A 20,931-nucleotide genomic window follows, 5' to 3' on the forward strand; every position below is an offset into this window, starting at 1 on the left:
CATTTATCTTTTTAAATGATTTTTATCATTTCCATCATAGCTGGTTTACAGTGTTCTGTCAATTTTCTACTCTACAGAAAAGTGACCCAGTCACACATGCATATATACATTCTCTTTCTCACATTACCCTCCATCATGCTCCATCATAAGTGATTAAATGTAGTTCCCAGTGCTATACAGCAGGACCTCACTGCTTATCCATTCCAAAGGCACTAGTTTGCATCTACTAAACCCAAATTCATTATATGTTCTTAATTGATAGAATATGTGTTATTTTTATAAGAATCCCTATAATTTGGAAGTCAGAAGCCAGTCATACATTTGAGCTTTCTCCTAAAATGAGGAAGGTTCCAAGGATAGCCCCTTTTCTCCTTTCCTGCTTTCGCTAATATCAGCAAGTCCTCAGAGGCTGGGAGGACCTGGACCTATTTGGCTAATTATGAGCTTCTGAGCATTGAGCCCCCAAGGTCCCACAAAGGTAAATAATCGCTTTTGCCTTCCAGCTCCTCAGTTTCTGGTTCCAGTCCAGTGGGATTCATACCTATATGTTCTCTTCCCAGAGTCATTCATTGCCTGCATCAGAGGCCCCATGCTAGTCCTGAGAACAGTGCTTGAGTTTTCATTGCTTACCAGGCAAGAGAGGGGTTTTGGGATCGTCAGTCTTTGCTCATGCCCCAGTAGAGATGCAGAGCAGCCGGTGAGTGCCCAGGGAGAAACTGGATGGAAGACAAGCTGGAGGAGCATTTTTTTCCCTTTATCACTGAGACAAGCAGGACAGCTATAGGGGAGGGAATCAGTATCCAATGTTTCAGCTAGAGATCTATGAGGTTTAAATCCTGGTTCTGTTGGGGGTGCAGGAACTCTCACAAACAATGTTATTTTTTTTTTTTGTCTTTTTGTCTTTTGTCTGTTGTTGTTGCTATTTCTTGGGCCGCTCCCGCGGCATATGGAGGTTCCCAGGCTAGGGGTTGAATCAGAGCTGTAGCCGCCGGCCTACACCAGAGCCACAGCAACGCGGGATCTGAGCCGCGTCTGCAACCTACGCCACAGCTCAAGGCAACGCCGGATCGTTAACCCACTGAGCAAGGGCAGGGACCGAACCCGCAACCTCATGGTTCCTAGTCGGATCCGTTAACCACTGCGCCACGACGGGAACTCCAAACAATGTTATTTTGATCCTGCACTGACTTCTAGCACCTGTAGACATCTCTCCCACCACAGCAGGAAATATTTCCTTCTATACTATCTGCTAATCACCAAAATGATCATGAAAGTGATGACGACAATGATGGAAATGATGACATTGATCACAATATCATGAACATTTTACGTAGGCTTTCCTAGTGCCAGACTCTGAGATAAGTTTTTTTTTGTTCTTTTTATGGCTGCACCTGCAGCATATGGAAGTTCCCTGTCTAGGAATCAAATCAGAGCCACAGCTGCAAGCTGGGCCATAGCCACAGCAACACCAGATCAGAGCTGCATCTGCGACCTGCTAGATCCTTAACCCACCAAGTGAGGCCAGGAATTGATCCTGCATCCTCGTGGACACTGTGCCATGATTTTAACCCTCTGAAACACAATGGGAATACTGAGATAGGATTTTTTAATGTTACTTGTTAACTTTTTTCTATATAACCTCCCTGAAAAAAGAACAACCTTCGCTATCATTATTTTACAGGTAAGGACAGGAAAACATTTATATGTACTTGTATGTAATTATAGTCCTGGATAGAAAGGGGTGGAGTCAGATTTGAATGCAAAATTCAGACTCCATTCACAGGGCATCTAGACAATATTTTCATCTTTCAGTCCAACTTGATATTTCTCTTTTCTGTCACTACTGCCAGAGACCCACTGTTTACTATGCTCTTCCTTTTGGGATTCCTATGAGACCACATTGGCCTGTAGAAGGTGTCACCTGCTGCATAAGTTATAGGAAGTGGAGTTCCCATTGTGCCTTAGCGATAATGAACCAGACTAGTATCCATGAGGACGGGGGTTCAACCCCTGGTCTTCCCCATTGGGTTAAGGGTCCGGCGTTGCTGCGAACTCTGCTGTAGGTCGCAGACACTGCTTGGATCTGGAGTTGCTGTGGCTGTGCTATAGGTCATCAGCTGCAGTTCTGATTTGACCCCTAGACTGGGAATGTTTCCATATGTTGCAGGTGTGTCCCTCAAAGAAAAAAAAAAGTCATAGGAAGTTATCTGAGATCATAGGTGGAAGTCACAGAACTTGTTGACACACAGTGATCCAGGACAGTTCTCTCTCTTTCTTTGCCCTGTTCCTTGATTTTGTTTTACTATCTACTTCCTCCTTCATGCTTATAATTTACTTCCCTTCAATCTCTAAAGGAGACATAAAATCAGAGTGTTGGGTTACATTCTTAGTCAGGAAACAGGAAGTAGTTAAAAGATATACCTTAGGAAACAGAGCTCTGAACCTCTGCTTAGACTCTCTGAAGTGGAAGGAAACAATGGACGTGGTCAGTGCATGGGCTTCAGAGACACTCCATTTAATTTTAAATCCCTCTGTTCTACTCATTATCTGTGTGACCCAAGACACGTTCTTAGGATCTCTGAGCCTCAACATTATCATCTGAATTGATCTCCAGTCCATATAACTGTAATGATTAAGCATTAAACATAATAAGTACTGAATATGTGAGTAACTATGAGATGGATGCCTGCAGTAAGTATATTTTTGGCATTATCATTATCATTATTATTAAATGCCATATATTTCAGTAATACAAAGTTTTAGTTTTCTTCAGAGCCCTGAGAAAACATTTTATTGTTGTCCTTACACAGGTGGTTTCTGAGTGCCTGAAGGGAAACAACTGAATCACTTTCATGTATTTTTTAGCTATAATTTCTTCATCCATAATTGGCTCAAATAAGCAACTATCCAAATGTCTCTCTATAAAAATAGACAGACTATGGTAACCATAATATAAAGGAACAAACTGTTAATACACTTGATAAAACCGAGGGATCTCAAAGGCATTATGATTACGAAACCATAATGACTTAATCATACCTCTTGTCTCAGAAGATTATGACCTGCATGGTTCTTTTTAAAATCAACTGTACCTCAAACATACTAAATTTTAAAAATTTAAAAATTGATAGTTTATAGTTGCTTACTACTACTTTAATACATTTTAGAACATCATTTTGGATGGATATTTATTATTATTATTTTTTACAATCTTATTTTAATGCTTTTGGATAACTCAAAATCTAAATCTGAGATCAGTTTATTTCAATATTTGCTTTAATAGGTATCACAACCAAAGAACATAATTCATAAATATGTATAGGGCCAAATAAAGGTAAGAAAAAAATCACATTCATTTCTGCTTCCAGAGAGCCTATATACCTGGCTTGGCACAGAGTAAGCTGCAAGCAAAACTATTTTTATTAAATATTGAATAGACCCTTCCTTGTTTCATCTGAAAGAGAGCTTAGGCAGTGTGACTTCCACATGGAGGGTAGTTTCTTCCTTCTAGAGATGTCCCACAGCACTGGACAAACAATAAAACAGTGCTTTGGTGTATCTCTGTCATAGATTTTCTGAGGAAATCTATCATTTTCTACTAAATGGAATATAAAATATTCATCGAAAAATATGATATTTCTTTATAAAGAAAGGGAAAGTGAGAGAGAGAATTTTATTGTGTGAATTAAGACACACTTTAAGATTTCTACATGTTTCATGAATGAATTCCCTGGGACATGATGGGCTTCTATCTCTCTACAGTACAATAAAATAAAAGGTCCTTAAATAATTTCTTAGGACTGCATTTCACTGATAAACCCATTATTCCAACTATGATTCAAACTCTGATTTAAGTTTTTTAGTTTTTATTAGAGAATAGTTGATTTACAGAGTTGTGTCAATTTATTAGATTATAGTTGATTGACAGAGTCGTGTCATAGTGCAGGATGCAAAATTCATACACAGAAATCTATTGCACTTACCATTGCATCAAAAAGAATAAAATCCTAGGAATAAAACACAAACAGATGGAAAGATATACCATGATCTTGGAGTTGAAGAATCAATACTGTCAAAATGACCAAGGCAATCGATAGATTCAGTGCAATCCCTATCAAATTACTAATGACATTCTTCAGAGAATAAGAACAAAATATCTTAAAATTGGCATGAAATAAAAGAAATTAAAAAATAAAATACTTAAAAAAAGAAATACAAATGACGCCAAGTAGCCAAAGCAATATGGAAAAAGAAAAACAGAAATGGAGGAATCAGGCGCTTTGAATTTAGACTATACTACAAAGCTACAATCATCAAAACAATATGCTATTGGCACCCAAAAAAAACCCAGAAATATAGAACAATGAAACAGGATAGAAAGCCCAGAAATGAAATGATCCATTTGATAGTAATCAAAAAAGTTAATATTTACTGTTGTGATTTAAAAAAAAAGCAGAAATGAACACAAGCACCTATGTCAACTAATTTATGACAAAGGAGGCAAGAGCATAGAGTGGAAGAAAGACAGTCTCTTCAGTAAGTAGTGCTGGGAAAACTGGACAGCTGCATGTAAAAGAATGACATTAGAACATTTTAACACCATACCAAAAAAAAAATACCCTCAAAGTGGATTAATTACCTAAATGTAAGGCCAGATACTATAAAACACTTAGAGGAAATATAGGCAGAATGCTCTTTGACATAAATCACAACAACATCTTTTTTGATTCACCTCCTAGAGTAATGGCAATAAAAAACAAGAATAAATCAAACCAAATTTGATTAGAAATTTCCTAACCGTGTATAAGAAGGTTGGCTTTGATGAGAAATCAACCACTCACAAAAGTTTAGGATTACAGACATATTTAAGAATTTTTATCAAGCCTCTGAAAACAAAAACAGCAAAAAGCAAACTCAACCTCGGACATTTCCCTGAGATAGTACAGACTGATGAAAATCACCAAAAAATGAAAAGTAGGTACAGAATATTCATTAAAAGTTAAATACTGTTTAATCGCTGGTGCGCTGTAAATCAATACCATCTTTAGTTAGTGATGCATGATTTTGTGCCTATAACAAAAGCAAATTTATCAAAATATGAAGTACAGCAAGAACAAATATTTATATGTTTGAATTATATTTTAATGGTTGGACCAGATGGCCTACATATTTAAGTGAGTACTGGTCTCCATAAAAGATGGCTGTCATAACCAAATTATGAAAACAAAACATGAAAATAATTGCCATATAAAAGTACAGAGTATGACTGTTTGATTTTAATTTAGGATCCTTAATGTAGTTGTATCTCTCCAAGTATTACACTCCAAATCAAGAGAATTCGTATAAGATTAAGTACTATAATTTTTTTATTAACTTATTTTCCACTTTATTAAATTTATTAGGGTATATTTACTTACACTGTTGAGTCAATTTCTGCTGTGCAGCATAGTGACCCAGTCATAATAATACATATATTCTTTTTCTCATATTGTCTGCAATCATGATCTATCCCAATGACAGGATACAGTAGTTCCCTGTGCTACATGGAAGGACCTCATTGCTTATTCATTCTAAATACCTTATAGTGCTTCATAGTTTCATTTAATTGGAACAATTTTTTCTTGAACAGAATATTCATTCTATTTTTTAAATTGAGGACTGATATTTTACTGTGTTCAAGAATTTATTATCTCAAGAATTCCTTTCTTCTATAACATTCTTCAGCCTAACATCTCTAACGTGACTGTGTACAGAAAAAGGTGAATAACCCAGACATGAAGAAGAAAATTCTTTTAAGAACTCAAATAGAAATATTCATGAAGGTCCTGAGGTGTATGGTCCTCAAGTATGAATATTTTACTTGTAGCGTTCTTGAATCAAAAATGTATACACTTATCTGGGTGTCTTGTTTTGTTTAGTCCAGCCATCTCTCTAGATTTTTTTTTCAGGTGAACCTGTAGCATGTGGAATTAACTGGGCTAGGCATAGAATCTGTGGCACAGCAGTGGCCCAATCCACTAGAGAGACAATGCTAGATCCTAAACCCACTGCACTGCAAGAGAACTCCAACTATCTCTTCTTCTTCAACAGGTGTCTCTTCTACATGGAACTACAGAATCTTACACATGTCTCTGAATTCCTCCTCATGGGACTCTCAGATGATCCAGAACTTCAGCCCTTCATACTTGGGCTCTTCCTCTGCATGTACCTGGTCACCATACTTGGAAACCTGCTCATTATCCTGGCTGTCAGTTCTGATTCCCACCTCCACACCCCCATGTACTTCTTCCTTTCCAATCTGTCTTTGGCTGACATTGGTTTTATCACCACCACAGTCCCAAAGATGCTGGTGAATATCCAGGCACACAGCAAATCCATCACTTATGCAGGCTGCCTAACTCAGGTGTCCTTTTTTTTCCTCTTTGGCTGTTTGGACAGTCTACTCCTGGCCGTGATGGCCTATGACCGGTTAGTGGCCGTTTGTTACCCCCTGCACTACCTGGTTATCATAAAGCCCCGCCTCTGTGGTTTGTTGGTCCTGGTGTCATTTTTCATCAGCCTTTTGGACTCCCAGATTCACTTCTTGATGATTTCACAGCTTACCTTCTGCACAAATGTGGAAATCCCTAATTTCTTTTGTGATGCTCCTCAACTTCTCCATCTTGCCTGTTCTGACACCTCCATTGATGACATATTAATCTATTTCACTGGTGCCATTTTTGGTGGGATTCCTGTCTCAGGGATCCTTTATTCTTATACTCAAATTGTTTCCTCCATTCTGAGAATTCCATCAACAGGTGGGAAGTACAAAGTCTTTTCTACCTGTGGCTCTCACCTGTCAGTTGTTTGTTTATTTTACGGAACAGCTCTTGGGGTGTACCTCAGTTCAGCTGTCTCCTCTTCCCCCCAGAAGAGTTTAGTGGCCTCAGCGATGTACACCCTGGTCACCCCCATGTTGAACCCCTTCATCTACAGCCTGAGGAACAAAGATGTCAAGAATGCCTTGTGGAGGATTATCAACAGAATAGCCTAATGTCAGTATCCGTCTTATCCTTTTGGTTCACAGGACAGGAAAATGCAGCAAAATCCAATATGCACAACAAGAAATTTTGGATATGAACTCACATGTTATGTATGGACCCATATAGCCCTTTGTCATTTGTTTATACAGCTGTTATTCTCAGTATAACTCTAATGAAATTGGGGGGGTTATTTTTTATTTACCACTTAAGTCGGTTACTCCAGGATTATGTATAGTACATCAGTACACTTGTCTCACTTTCCTTGTGCATTATCCAGAACTCTTAGTCATGAGCACTCTCATTTCTCTCACTGCAAAAGAAACATAGCTCTCTCTTTCTTGTTATGGATATCTTCTATATTTTCCTATATGTTTCCCCATTTGTTCAGAGAATCTAAACCTTACCTTTAGAACAAAGACATCTATGAATATTTGCCCCTTAATAAATTTGAGAAGATTCTTGAGTAGGTACGGTGGATATTTAATTTCTTATCTAAACCTTTGGAAAGTAGGCACTATTAATATTTAGTTTGGATAATCAGCTATCAATTGGGACCTTCTTGTGTAAAATGCAGATGCTTGATGCCCAAGGAGTAGATGGGAGAGGATCTATCAGAGCAGAGAGGTTTTTCCAATATTCCTGATAAATATCCTTTCTATTCCACTCAAAGTTTCCTCAATCACATTACATAGGTAATTTAAGGTTGCACATTCTAAGTCAACTATACTCCAATATTTTTTTTTAAATCCTGAAGAAGATGCTATTAAGCCATGTATGTGACTATTTCATTGGAATATAAGAACAGATTAAAATATTAGTAGACTGTTGAGTCCAGAGTATAAGAAGCTTGGAAGTGGCCTCTCATTGTAACATAACTAAAAAGCGGAACAATTTAACTTGTTGAGATATCATAACATATAACATTCTATTAGTTTCAGGCATACAACATAAATATTTAATATTTCTATATGTTGTGAATCAACACATTAAATCTAGTTAACATCCATCCCCACACATAGCTGAAATTTCTTTGTTCTCTTTGTGATGCGTGAAACTATGTCTTTATGTTACCACATTTTTTTCTTCTATGCCTTTAATCTTTCAATAAATATTTAATCAATGACTTTCATTATATTATCTTCATTAAAATAACAAGAATGGTTTCTTTTTTCTTTAACTCTGAATGATAAACCATAGCATGGGGAATAAAGGTATGTTGTGAGATTCTGAATTTAGAAGACTGCAAATTGTGCTCAGGAAACAAAAAGGGATTGTAATGCCATGTCTTTACCTAGGGTGTACAATTAAGTTTAGTGGGATGCTGTCATATTTCCAGTTACCGCGTGGCTCTAAAGGTGCCTGTGGATTGTTAAGACATGCAAGTCATTATGAATAAACTTAACCTTATCTTAATTTTTGATATTCAAGGATAACAAAAATCATGTTCTTAACAATTGGGAAAAGAACCTCATTAGGATCTCAATTTGTATCCATGCTCTTTGTTTAATTTTATTTTCATTAGAATTTAGTAGATTTACAGTGTTATGCCAGTTTCTTCTGTATAGAATTATGACCAAGTCATATATATAGATTCCTTTTCTCATATTATCTTCCATCATAGTCTATCCCAAGACACTGAATAAAGTTCCCTGGGTTATAGAGACCTCATTGCTTATCAGTTCTAAATGTAATAGTTTTCAACAACTAAACCCAAACTCCCAGTCCATCCCAATCCCTCCCCCCTTCCCCTTGGCAACCACAAGTCTGTTCTCTATGTCTGTGAGACTATTTCTATTTTACAGATAGGATCATTTGTGCCATATTTTAGATTCTACATATAAGTGATATAACATGAGTTTTGTCCTTCTCTTTCTGATTTACTTCACTTAGTATAATCATCTCATTGCATCCATGTTGCTGCAAATGGCATTATTTTGTTCTTTTTTATGGCTGAGCAGTATCCTGCTATGATCAGTGTTCTTTGGGCTCCTTTCTGGTACATACCCAGGTACCTGTGTATATCAATCTTTCCATTAGAGCTTCTACTTATAGTTTCTGAGGTACTATTCTGGTTTTCTGAAAAGCTATCCAATAACTGGTTTAGTTACTCTGATTTTTACCACTAAGCTACATCACCTACCAACTTCACTGACAGTCAACTCTGATGCTCAAATTGGACTATGAGAGGAGATCTTACAATTTTATTTTTGCAAATGAGAACTTGAGTAATTTGAGAGCTGATAGTTAATATCTTTTATCTATATATTCAAAAACAGCATAGCAAGAGTGGAGAATAAGTATAACTTTACATTGTATAGTTTTGAAGAAAATATTATTTTTAATTCAAGAAAATTTATTCTTGAATAAATATTCATGTAAAATTTTTATTCCTTTACTTTGCAAGGAAAATGAAGACATTTAATTTTTTATATTGAGATATATTTGATAATACTGAGTTATAGGTTCCAATATTGTATCAATTTCTGCTGTACAAAGTGACTCAGTTACACATACATATATACACATTCTTTTAATATTCTTTTCCATCATGGTCTATCCTAGGAGATTGGATCCAATCCCCTGATCTCTAGAGTAGGACCTAGATTTTTATCCATTCTAAACGTAATAGTTTGCAGCTACTAACCCCAAACTCCCAGTCCTGCCCTCTCCTCCCCCTCCCCTGACAAATATCAATACATTCAGTATATCCTTTCTTCCACAGACCATTAGACCTTAAATAGAGTGCTGTACAAATACTTTAGAGAAGAAACATATAGTTTGTGTTTACTATAATGAAATTCAATGGCATCCTTTTCCCCCATGTAATAGTATAAGATTTTAAATGAAAGGTGACTATTATTAAGTTCTACGAGTACAAAGAAAAAATGGTGAGGAAAGAAATTTCTCAGTTGGAGATCTAAAAAGATAATAGGAGAAGGTAGTTTTCTATGTCCCTCAAGGATACTCACCATGTGAGGGAAAATTAGTAAAATAGCACAAAGCTTATCCTCATTTTTGGCACAAAGGTAAATGTCTTCGGTTTTTATACATGTCCTCTAAAACTCAGCTTTGGAAGTGACTTTCATATCACATCCCCTCATCCCATCAATAAAGGATTTCAGTTTAGTATTAGATTTTGCCTACTTCCCAAGCACTCTAAAATTTCCCCAAAATCACTTCCTTTTCTATAACCCTTCTCTACCCTCCTGCCATCTTGTCCCCCCAAATTTCCTCCTGCCATTTAAACACACATATAATTGGAGGCAAGATGGCAGAAGAGTAGGGGGATGCACTTGCCCTCTCCCACAAACACAACAACAACAACAACAACAACAAAAAACATCTACACGTAAAACGACTCACATAGAACAGCAACTGAATGCTGGCGGAAGAAATTAAACCTCCAAAAATGGCAAGAGTCTCTTGCCATAACTGGGTAAAACAAGAGAAAAGAGGAGAGAGAGAGAAGGGGAACCAGGACTGGACTGGCACTCCTGAGAGGGAACTGTGAAGGAGAAAGGGAACCCACACCCTGGAAAGTCACCTAACTGATGGAAAGATCAACCCAGTCGGAGGGATATCCAGATGCTGAGAAAAATGCAGCAGCAGGTCTGAGATCTGAAAAGCAGAGTGAGAGCTGCACAGATCATTGGAACCACTGGCACAGGCCCTAAAGACTGAGACGTTCGGGTGGGGACTGGGCACTGGGACCTAGGCTCCAGAGGTTAGTCCTTGGGAGCGGGCTGGGGTTGGCAGTGTGGAGATAGCCTGAGGGGTTAGGAAGCAGTGTGTCATGGGTGGAGGGAGCAATGCTGGGGAGTGGAAAGCCACAACAGAGGGAACCCGGGAGAAGGTCTGGGGCTGCAGGAGAGACAAGGTGTCAGTGTTGGGGTGGGGAAAGGAGGAGAATACTCCTTGCACCCCAGCATGCATGCTTACCTGTCAGCTAGCAGAGAGCAGAGCTTCCCAGCACATCCTCCCTCCCCCACCCCACATGCGCCTGGCCAAAAACCACTTGCCATCAATTGAGGGAAACCAACCACCACCACAGCTTTCCCTGGCCCAGCCTACCCGCACACAGGAAGTGCCCCACTACTGTGGAGCAAGCCTGCCCACCCTGCCGGCCCTCAGGAAGCACTCAACACCTGCAGAGCAAACTGCCCAGCACTGCCCACCTTCAGGAAGAGCTCCATGGCTCAGGAGTACCAGGGCAAGCCCTACCCTGCCATGAGAAGTGCACCTCCACCACAGTGCACACCTGCCAGTCCAGCCCAACCTCGCCCTTGGGAAGTGCTCCTTTGCCTCGGAGTGACCCTGCTAGCCCCACACGTGGGAAACACCCTCTGCCACAGAGTGCCATGGCTAGCCCTGCACATCCTTGGGAAATGCCCTGCTGCCTCAAAGCAGGCCCACCAACACTGCCCACCCTCGGGAAGCACTTCGCAGCAGCACCAGGGTAAATCCTGCCCAGCCATGGGGCGTGCACCTCCACCACGAAAAAGAAAAATACAAGCAAGATGAAGAAGCTCAGAAACCATTCCCAGTTAAAGCAACAGGAGAACTCATCCAAAGCAGTCAACAATGAAACAGAAACCTGCAGTCTGGCTGACTTGGAGTTCAAAAGGGAGACAGTGAAAATACTGAAGAAATTAAGAGAAGATATGAACAGTAATGCAGACTCCCTCAGAAAGGAACTAAAAAATGTACGTAGAAGCCAAGAACTAGAAAATTCATTTGTAGCAATAAAAATGGATATAAAGGCCGTAAAAATCAGAATGAATAATGCAGAGGAATGAATTAATGACGTGGAAGATAGAATAATGGATGTCACCCAAACAGGACAACAGACAGAAAACCAAGTGAAAAAACATGAAAGCAATATAAGAGACCTATGGGATAATATAAAGCAGGCCAATCTACACATAATAGGAATTCCAGAAGGAAAGGAAGAAGAAAAGGGGATGGAACATTCTCAAGAATTGACCACATACTGGGACACAAAGCCAATGTAAACAAATCTAAGACTATAGAAATTATTTCAAGTATCTTCTCTGACCACAATGGAATGAAACTAGAAATCAACTACAGGAAAAGAAATGAGAAAAAAACCTATCACATGGAGACTTAACAAAACCAATGGGTCAATGAGGAAGTAAAGAAAGAAATTTAAAAAATACCTTGAGACAAATGATAATGAAGACACAACCTCTCAAAATCTGTTGGATGCCACAAAAGCAGTGCTCAGAGGTGTCGCAAGACGTGTTTCCTTGAAAACTCCATCTTGTCCTTCTTTACTTTATCCCATCTACTTGTCTTACTTTATCCCATCTTCCTGCTTTGAAAAACAGTCACAGTACTGGTAAATGACTTCAGCTTAAGAACAAAGACCTAAAGGCATAAGTGACTTAAGCTTAAGAACTGTTATGTGTCTAGAGGTCAGAGTAAGAGCTTAACCCTTTACCACCTAAGTGGCTTTTTAAATAGTATAAGAGTAAACAAACCCTGTATCATCCACCCATAGCCACTCCTCACTTGATCTCACAGTAAAAGCAGTGTGGTTTCTTGAGGCAGGGCTCTTGGTCCCTGAGACCTTGAGTCCCCCAGTTCCCACCTTTACTTAAGATAAATGTCTCTGTGTCTTGTTTTATGTTGACTTTTTTTCCCTTAAGTTCCACAGCACCCATTCTTCAGCCCCATCCTGCGGAGCTCGCCCTTGCACAGAGGGAAATTCATAGCAATGCAGGCCTTCCTCAAAAAAGAAGAAAGATCCCAAATTGACAACTTAACCCACCACCTAAATGAATTAGAAAAGGAAGAACGAACAAAACCCAAAGTCAGCAGAACGAAGGAAATCATAAAGATCAAAGAGGAAATCAATAAAAATAGAGATTCAAAGAACAATAGAAAAAATAAATAAAATCAAGAGCTAGTTCTTTGAAAAGGTAAACAAAATTGACAAACCTCTGGCTAGACTCACTAAGAAGAGGAGAGAAAGACCCAAATAAACAAAATAAGAAATGAAAAAGGAGAAATCACAATGGATACTGCTGAAATAAAAAAAAAACATGAGAGAATACTATGAACAACTCTATGCCATCAAATCTGACAATCTGGAAGAAATGGACAATTTTATAGAGTCTGACAGCCTGCCAAAACTGAATCAAGAAGAAACAGACCAACTGAACAGACTGATCACTAGAAATGAAATTGAAGAGGTCATAGAAACACTTCTTACAAATAAAAGTCCAGCACCAGATGGCTTCACAGGTGAATTCTACCAAACATAAAAAGATCAACTGGTGCCCATGCTCCTTAAATTTTTTCAAAAGTTTGAAGAAGAAGGAACACTCCCAAACACATTCTATGATGCCACCATCACCCTCATTCCAAAATCAGGCAAAGATACCACCAAAAAAACAAAACTATAGGCCAATATCTTTGATGAATATAGACACAAAAATTCTCAACAAAATTTTAGCCAACTGAATCTAATGACGTATAAAAAAGATAGTACACCATGACCAGGTGGGATTCATCCCAGGTTCACAAGGATGGTTCAACATATGCAAATCAATCAACATCATACACCACATTAACAAAAGAAAAGTCAAAAACCACATGATCATCTCAATAGATGCAGAAAAAGCATCTGACAAAATCCAACATCCATTCATGATCAAAACTCTCACCAAAGTGGGTATAGAGGGAACATTCCTTAACATCAGAGCCATTTATGACAAGCCCACAGCAAATACAATACTCAATGGAGAAAAGCTGAAAGTCTTCCCACTAAAATCTGAAACAAGACAAGGATGTCCATGCCCACCACTGTTATTCAACATAGTATTGGAAGTCCTAGCCACAGCAAAAGGACAAACAAAAGAAATAAAAGGCATCCAAATAGGAAGAGAAGAGGTAAAACTGTCACTGTATGCAGATGACAGGATGCTAAACATAGAAAACCCTAAGACTACTTGAACTGATCAATAAATTCAGCAAAGTAGCAGGATATAAGATTAACATTCAGAAATCAGTCACATTTCTGTATACTAACAATGAAATATTAGAAAAGGCATACAAAAATACAATACCCTTTAAAATTGCAAACCAAAAAATCAAATACCTCGGAATACACCTGACCAAGGAGGTAAAGGACTTAGGTGCCAAGAACTATAAAACATTAATCAAGGAAATTAAAGAAGATGGAAAGAAATGGAAAGATATTCCATGGTCCTGGGTTGGAAAAGTTAATATTATAAAAATGGCCATACTACCCAAAGCAATCTACAGATTCAATGCAATCCCTATCAAATTAACCACAACATTTTTCACAGAACTAGAACTATCCAAAAATTTATATGGAACCACAAAAGACCAGAATTCCCAAAGCAACTCTGAAGAACAAAAAGCAAGCAGGAGTCATCTCTCTTACAGACTTCAGGCAATCTTACAAAGCCACAGGCATCAAGACAGTGGTACCTATACCAAAACAGACAAGCAGACCAATGGAACAGCATAGAGAACCCATAAATAAACCAAGACACCTATGGTCAATTAAACACTGACAAAGGTGGCAAGAACATGAAATGGGAAAAAGAAAGTCTTTTCAGCAAGCATTGCTGGGAAGCCTGGACAGTTGCATGCACATCAATGAAACGAGAACACACCCTCACACCATTCACCAAAATAAACTCAAAATGGCTGAAAGACTTAAATAGAAGAAAAGACACCATCAAACTCCTGGAAGAGAACATAGGCAAAACATTCTCTGACATCAACCTTACAAATGTTTTCTCAGGTCAGTCTTCCAAAGCAACAGAAATAAGAGCAAAAATAAGCCAATGGGATCTAATCAAACTGACAAGGTTTTGCACAGCAAAGGAAACCAAAAAGAAAGCAAAAAGACAACTTACAGAATGGGAGAAAATAGCTTCAAATGATGCAACTGACAAGGGCTTAACTTCAAAAATACACAAACAACTTATTCAACACAACAGCAAAAGAGCCAACAACCTGACTGAAAGGTGGGCAAAAGACCTGAACACACCTTTCTCCAAGGAAGAGATCTACAGATGGCCAACCAGCACATGAAACAATGCTCAACATCCCTGATTATTAGAGAAATGCAAATCAAAACTACGATGAGATACCACCTCACACCAGTCAGAATGGCCATCAGTAATAAATCCACAGATAACAAATGTTGGAGGGAGTGTGGAGAAAAGGGAACCCTCCTTCACTATTGGTAGGAATGTAAACTGGTACAGCCACTATGGAGAACAGCATGCAGGTACCTTATAAATCTGTACATAGAACAACCATGAGATCCAGCAATCCCACTTTTGGGCACATATACGGACAAAACCTTCCTTGAACAATACACATGCACCCGCATGTTCATTGCAGCACTATTCACAATAACCAAGACATGGAAATAACCCAAATGTCCACCAACAGATCACTGGATTAGGAAGATGTTTTATATATACACAGTGGAATACTACTCAGCCATGAAAAGAATGAAATAATGCCATTTGCAGCAACATGGGTGGAACTAGAGCCTCTCACACTGAGTGAACTAAGCCAGAAAGTGAAAGACAAATACCATATGATATCACTTATACCTGGCATCTATTTTATGGTACAGACGAACTTTTCCACAGAAGATCATGGACTTGGAGGATAGACTTGTGGTTGCCAAAGGGGAGGGGAAGGGAATTGAATGGACTGGGAGCTTGGGGTTAATAGATGCAAACTATTGCCTTTGGAATGGATTAGCAATGTCCTGCTGTGTAGCACTGGGAACTCTGTCTAGTCACTTATGATGGAGCATGAAATGTGAGAAAAAAAGAATGCATACATGTATGTGTAACTGGGTCACCATGCTATTCAGTACAAAACTGACAGAACTGTGTAAACCGGCTATAATGGAAAAAAATTAAAATCATTAAAAAATTTAAAAATAAAAAAATTAAGAGAAAGTCAAATACCATATGATATCAACTAACTTTGGGGATCTAAAATATGGCACTAGAAATCCTATCTACAAAAGAGCAAAAGACTCCCAAACATAGCAAATGGGCATGTGGCTTCCAAGTCAAGACGTGGGGAGTGAGATGGATGGGGAGTTCGGGTGTTTTGGATGTAAACTATTATATTTGGAGTAGATGGGAGATGGGGACCTACTCTACAAAGGATACTGTGTAGGTTTGGGTCACTTTGCTGTACAACAGTAACTGAAGAAACATTGTAAATCAACTATATATGTTTTAAAAAATATCTCCATAATCACATTCTTCTTAGCATCAACATTCCTGCCAGAGACTGAACACCGTGCAATGCGTATCTTCAAAATGCTCCCAATAAACCCCACCACCAGTATTCATACCATTTATATACCCATCTCCTTATGTGTGTACTGGACACAGGGACTTGCTTCCAAAGAATAGAACTTGGAAAAAAATATGGGCTATCCTTTCCAACACGAATGTGTAGGAAGACTCAGCTTTCATCTTGCAGCCCGCTCCTACCATCTCACCACCTCACCCATGAGGGAGGCCAGCTGCCATGTTTTCAGAGGTCCACTTGGTCAGAAACTACAGGACACCTCTGGCCTTCCAAGAATGCAATCCTCTCAACAGCCACGTAAGTGAACTTGAAATTAGATACTCTTCTGGTCAAGGAACAATAGGACTTCAGCCCTGGTTGACATTTGGAATGTAGACCTCTCTGAGCCCCCTTGAAGTACTAAAGCAAACTAGCAAGTTACCAGATCAATATGTCAAAATTCCTGGTTGTGTAATGTAACAACATACATCAACTAGACAGGAAAATTAGAATTTTATATTAACTAGGCTTTAAAATGTAAAAATAGAACTAGAATTTGAACTATCATTTAAAGTAGCAAAACCAATAAATCTCCAGCAAACAAAAGGTAAAACCCAAAACCATGGCCACATAAACAAAAACAGGGAATTCCCAGAGCCCTAAATCTTAACTAAGAAAATAGAAATGCTCTCAGAATCTCGGTATGGAAGACCTCAATCTCGGTAAATCACATAACTAAAGCAATGGATTTACAGATACAAAAGTCACAAAATTCTCTCTCTAAATGAAAAACAAAGACAAGGTGTCTGAATTTCAGGAGGAGATAAGCAGTTTTGAAGTCAGAGGGGAAGAGTAGAAGTCAGCCTCCTCCTGAGAACTTGAAAGGCCTATATCTTTCCTAATACACTCAATTTCCTCCTTTTCTCCCTCGGTTAAATCAGCAAATCCTCAGAGACGGAGAGACCAAGGACCAATTTGTCTAATTACCTGCTGTGTGCATTGAGGTTTCAAGGCTGCCACATTGGAAATAATCAGCCTGTGCTTCCCAGCTCTTCAGGTAGCTTCTCCAGTCCAATGGGTTCCATTCTGTGTGTGTGATCTTCCCAGAGACTTTGTCTGCACCAGGAGGTCCACATCTATGTCTGCCTCCTGCCAGTCCCAAGAACAAAGCTGCCACCATTTGCCTTCCTCTGTCCTGCTCCAGCAGAGACACAGCCCAGCCCAGGGAGAGCCAGGTGCAGGGGGAGATGGTTGTTTTCTCATTGTCAAGCCAGGGGGACATTTGAGAAAGCCAGGGGCAGGATAGCAAAAGGCAAAGATTCTGCTCACAAGCCAAGAATTTGATGTTGTTGGTTCTGGTGGGGATCCTAGAACCCTTATTTAAATTTCTGTTTTCCTCCCACACTGCTCCAGCTTCTGTAGGCATATTTTCTATAAACTGAGAAGGAAAGAGGTCCCTCGAAACTATCCCTAAAGTGCTCCAGATGATCATGAAGGTGATGATGATGGAAATGTTGACAATAACCCAAATGTCACAGAACTTTACCTAGGGATTCCATGTTCCAGGTGCTGAGTTCAGATTTTTAATGAAGCCCTTTGTGCCTTTTCTCTGCACTACTACCCTCCAAACATGCATGAGCATCATTTTACAGTTAAGGATAGGAATAGAGTATTTTAAAGGAATGTTATCAAGGCTTGCAATAAAAACGGGGTTAAGTTGGATTTGATTGCAGACTGTGGGGCTCCATTCATAGGGCACCTACGCAGTACTCTCTCCTGGTGACACAACCTGTGTTCAGAGAGTCCCTCTCTAATGATGAATTGACTTGAAAATCTAAGTTGGCATATGAAGGCCAATTTAGGGTTTGAGATCTGGCTTTCATCCTAATTGCTCAACTGTCAACTGATCATCAGAGGGGCTGGATTTGATTTAAAAAAATACTTCACAAATGTTTACGGATTGAGACATATTTCAGAAATTTTATCAACCCACTACAAACAAAAACAGCAAAAAGAAAACTCTGCCCCTTTAATCCCAGGCAAAGACCTCTGCTCACTGTGCTCTTCCCTTTGGGGGTTCATGAAGGACCACAGTGGAGGGCATCGGTGGCACTGTGCTCTATCAACTACAGGAAGTAAGGCTCAGCTGGATGCAGGGATCCCAGGAAGAATCAGCTCATGACAATTCAAGCGGTTCTTTTTTTCCCTTCTCTCACACTTTGCTTCACTGCCCAATTCCCCCTTTATTCTCTCTCTCTTTTTTGGCAGATGTTTCTTATTTTATTTTCTCTGAAACATTTTAAGTAACATTGGTATTAACTTGTTATGTATTTGGAATAATTAACTGATTACCTATTTATTTTTATCTCTACAGGAGTAAAGAGTCAAGGTGTTGGATTCTATCCTTATGCAAGAATTTAGAAAAAGCTGAGAAGTTTAACTTAGGTAGTTTGCAAGAGGCTTTTGAACCTCCACTGAAACTCTGACCAGCAGAGCAACACAGCAGACAAGTTCAGTGTATTGAACTCAGAGACACACAATTTCGTTTTGAATCCTTCCCACCCTACTTGTTATCTGAATGACACAGGGCAAGGTCCTAATATCTTTGAGCTTCAGTGTTGTTCTCTAAATTGATATCCAATTGATACCATTGCATTGACTAAGAATGAAACAAAAGGGGTGCTAAGAATGTGAATTTATTTGAAATGGATACATTATAGCAACAGTAAAGTAAATTTTATACATTGTCATCAGCATCACATCATCTTCATCATCCTCAAGGTGAAGTACACTCAGTGAAACTATCTTGTGATCTGAGGCTTGGTTTTCCATAGATGCTTCAAAACATTTTATTTTGTCTTCATGCAAGTAGCTTCCGAACACCTGGAGGGAAATATCTGAGTCTCGTTTATTTGGATCTTCTCAGATCCTCTTCTAGCCTAGCACAGAACAGGCTACCAGAACAAAAAATCTATGTTAGATATTTTACAGACTCTTCCTTGGTTCTCAGAAAAAGTTGGGGCAATACATCTTCCACACACTGTGCACATTCTTGCCTATAGTTTCATTTCTTCCAGGGATGTCTTATAAGATAACACAAAAGATGAAACAGTGCTAGTATGCCTCTGTGTCACTTCCTGAGGGACTTATCACTTTCTTTCTTCTTCTTCTTCTTCTTTTTGCCTTTTTTAGGGCTGCACCAGCATATGGAAGTTCCCAGGCTAGGGATCAAATCAGAGCTGTAGCCACTAGCCTATGCCACAGGCAGATATGAGCCACGTCTGTGACTTACACCACAACTCATCACAACGCTGAATCCTTAACCCACTGAACAAAGCCAGTGATAAAACTTGCATCTGCATGGATACTAGTCAGATTCATTTCTGCTGAGCCATTATGGGAACTCCTCATTTTCTTTGTATTAGAATCTATAACATCCAGGGTTTTTTTTAAGTATTGAATCATTAAAATAAAACAGAGAGAGAGAAAGAAAGGGGTAATTAATATGATTTTGTGCCTGAGACACATTTTACAATTTCCACTCACTCTGAATGAGTTGTCTGGGACCTGATAGGCTTCTCTCTCTCTCTCCTTATAGGAGAATATAATAACATTAAATCTTTATTAGGATTGTATCTCATCAATGACTAACTCATCCAATAATGATTCAAATTCTTTTTTTTTTTGTCTTTTGTTGTTGTTGTTGTTGTTTGCTACTTCTTGGGCCGTTCCCAGGCTAGGGGGTGAATCAGAGCTATAGCCACCGGCCTACGCCAGAGGCACAGCAACGCGGGATCCGAGCCGCGTCTGCAACCTACACCACAGCTCACGGCAACGCTGGATCGTTAACCCACTGAGCAAGGGCAGGGACCGAACCCGCAACCTCATGGTTCCTAGTCGGATTCGTTAACCACTGCGCCACGACGGGAACTCCTGATTCAAATTCTGTTTGAGCATTTATTCAGTGCTAAGATGTCTCTTAGGAGCTACTCCTGTGATCAGGATGAGCCACCATCCATTATGCCCTAATGGTCTATTGATTAGTTTGAACCGAAATTTCTTGAGAGGCAAATTTAGTTGCTTTCAGCGTCCTTAATTAGAAGATTTTTGAAAAAGAGAAAAATAGTTTTTATTCTCTCTGGTTCCTTCAAAAGTAGGGGGCAGATATTTTCCTACGTTTGTGGATTTGTTTTCACACAATATATTGTCCAGATGTCTTTGGCCACATGCCTCTAAAACAGATGTAATAAAGAAACAACTGAGTGCCTCAGGCATCAATAAGAGGAGCTCACAGAAGTTTTCATCCTGGCTCAGTGGAAATGAATCTGACTAGCATCCGTGAGGATGCAGGTTTGATCCCTGGCCTTGCTCAGTGGCTTAAGGATCCGGTATTGCTGTGAGCTGTGGTGTAGGTTGCAGACGTGGCTCAGATCCCAGGTGGATGTGGCTGTGGCATAGGCCTGTGGCTACACTCTCATGTTACCCCTAGCGTGGGAACCTCCATATGCCATGGGTGTGGCCCTAAAAAGACGAAAAAAAAGAAGAGAAGAAGAACGCCACAATGAAGAAATAGGTTGAAGGT

General features: G+C 39.2%; 1 protein-coding gene across 1 annotated transcript; it reads left to right on the forward strand.

The window, feature by feature from the left end:
• Positions 1-6,070: 6,070 nt before the first annotated feature.
• LOC125119187 (olfactory receptor 7E24-like) lies at positions 6,071-7,033 on the forward strand. Its single transcript, XM_047766049.1, has one exon. The coding sequence runs from the start codon at positions 6,104-6,106 to the stop codon at positions 7,031-7,033; it is 930 nt and encodes a 309-aa protein (XP_047622005.1). The 5' UTR covers positions 6,071-6,103.
• Positions 7,034-20,931: the final 13,898 nt, after the last annotated feature.

This window comes from Phacochoerus africanus, unplaced genomic scaffold, assembly GCF_016906955.1.
Source record: "Phacochoerus africanus isolate WHEZ1 unplaced genomic scaffold, ROS_Pafr_v1 Scaffold_18, whole genome shotgun sequence".
In the NCBI taxonomy this organism is placed as follows: Eukaryota; Metazoa; Chordata; class Mammalia; order Artiodactyla; family Suidae; genus Phacochoerus; species Phacochoerus africanus.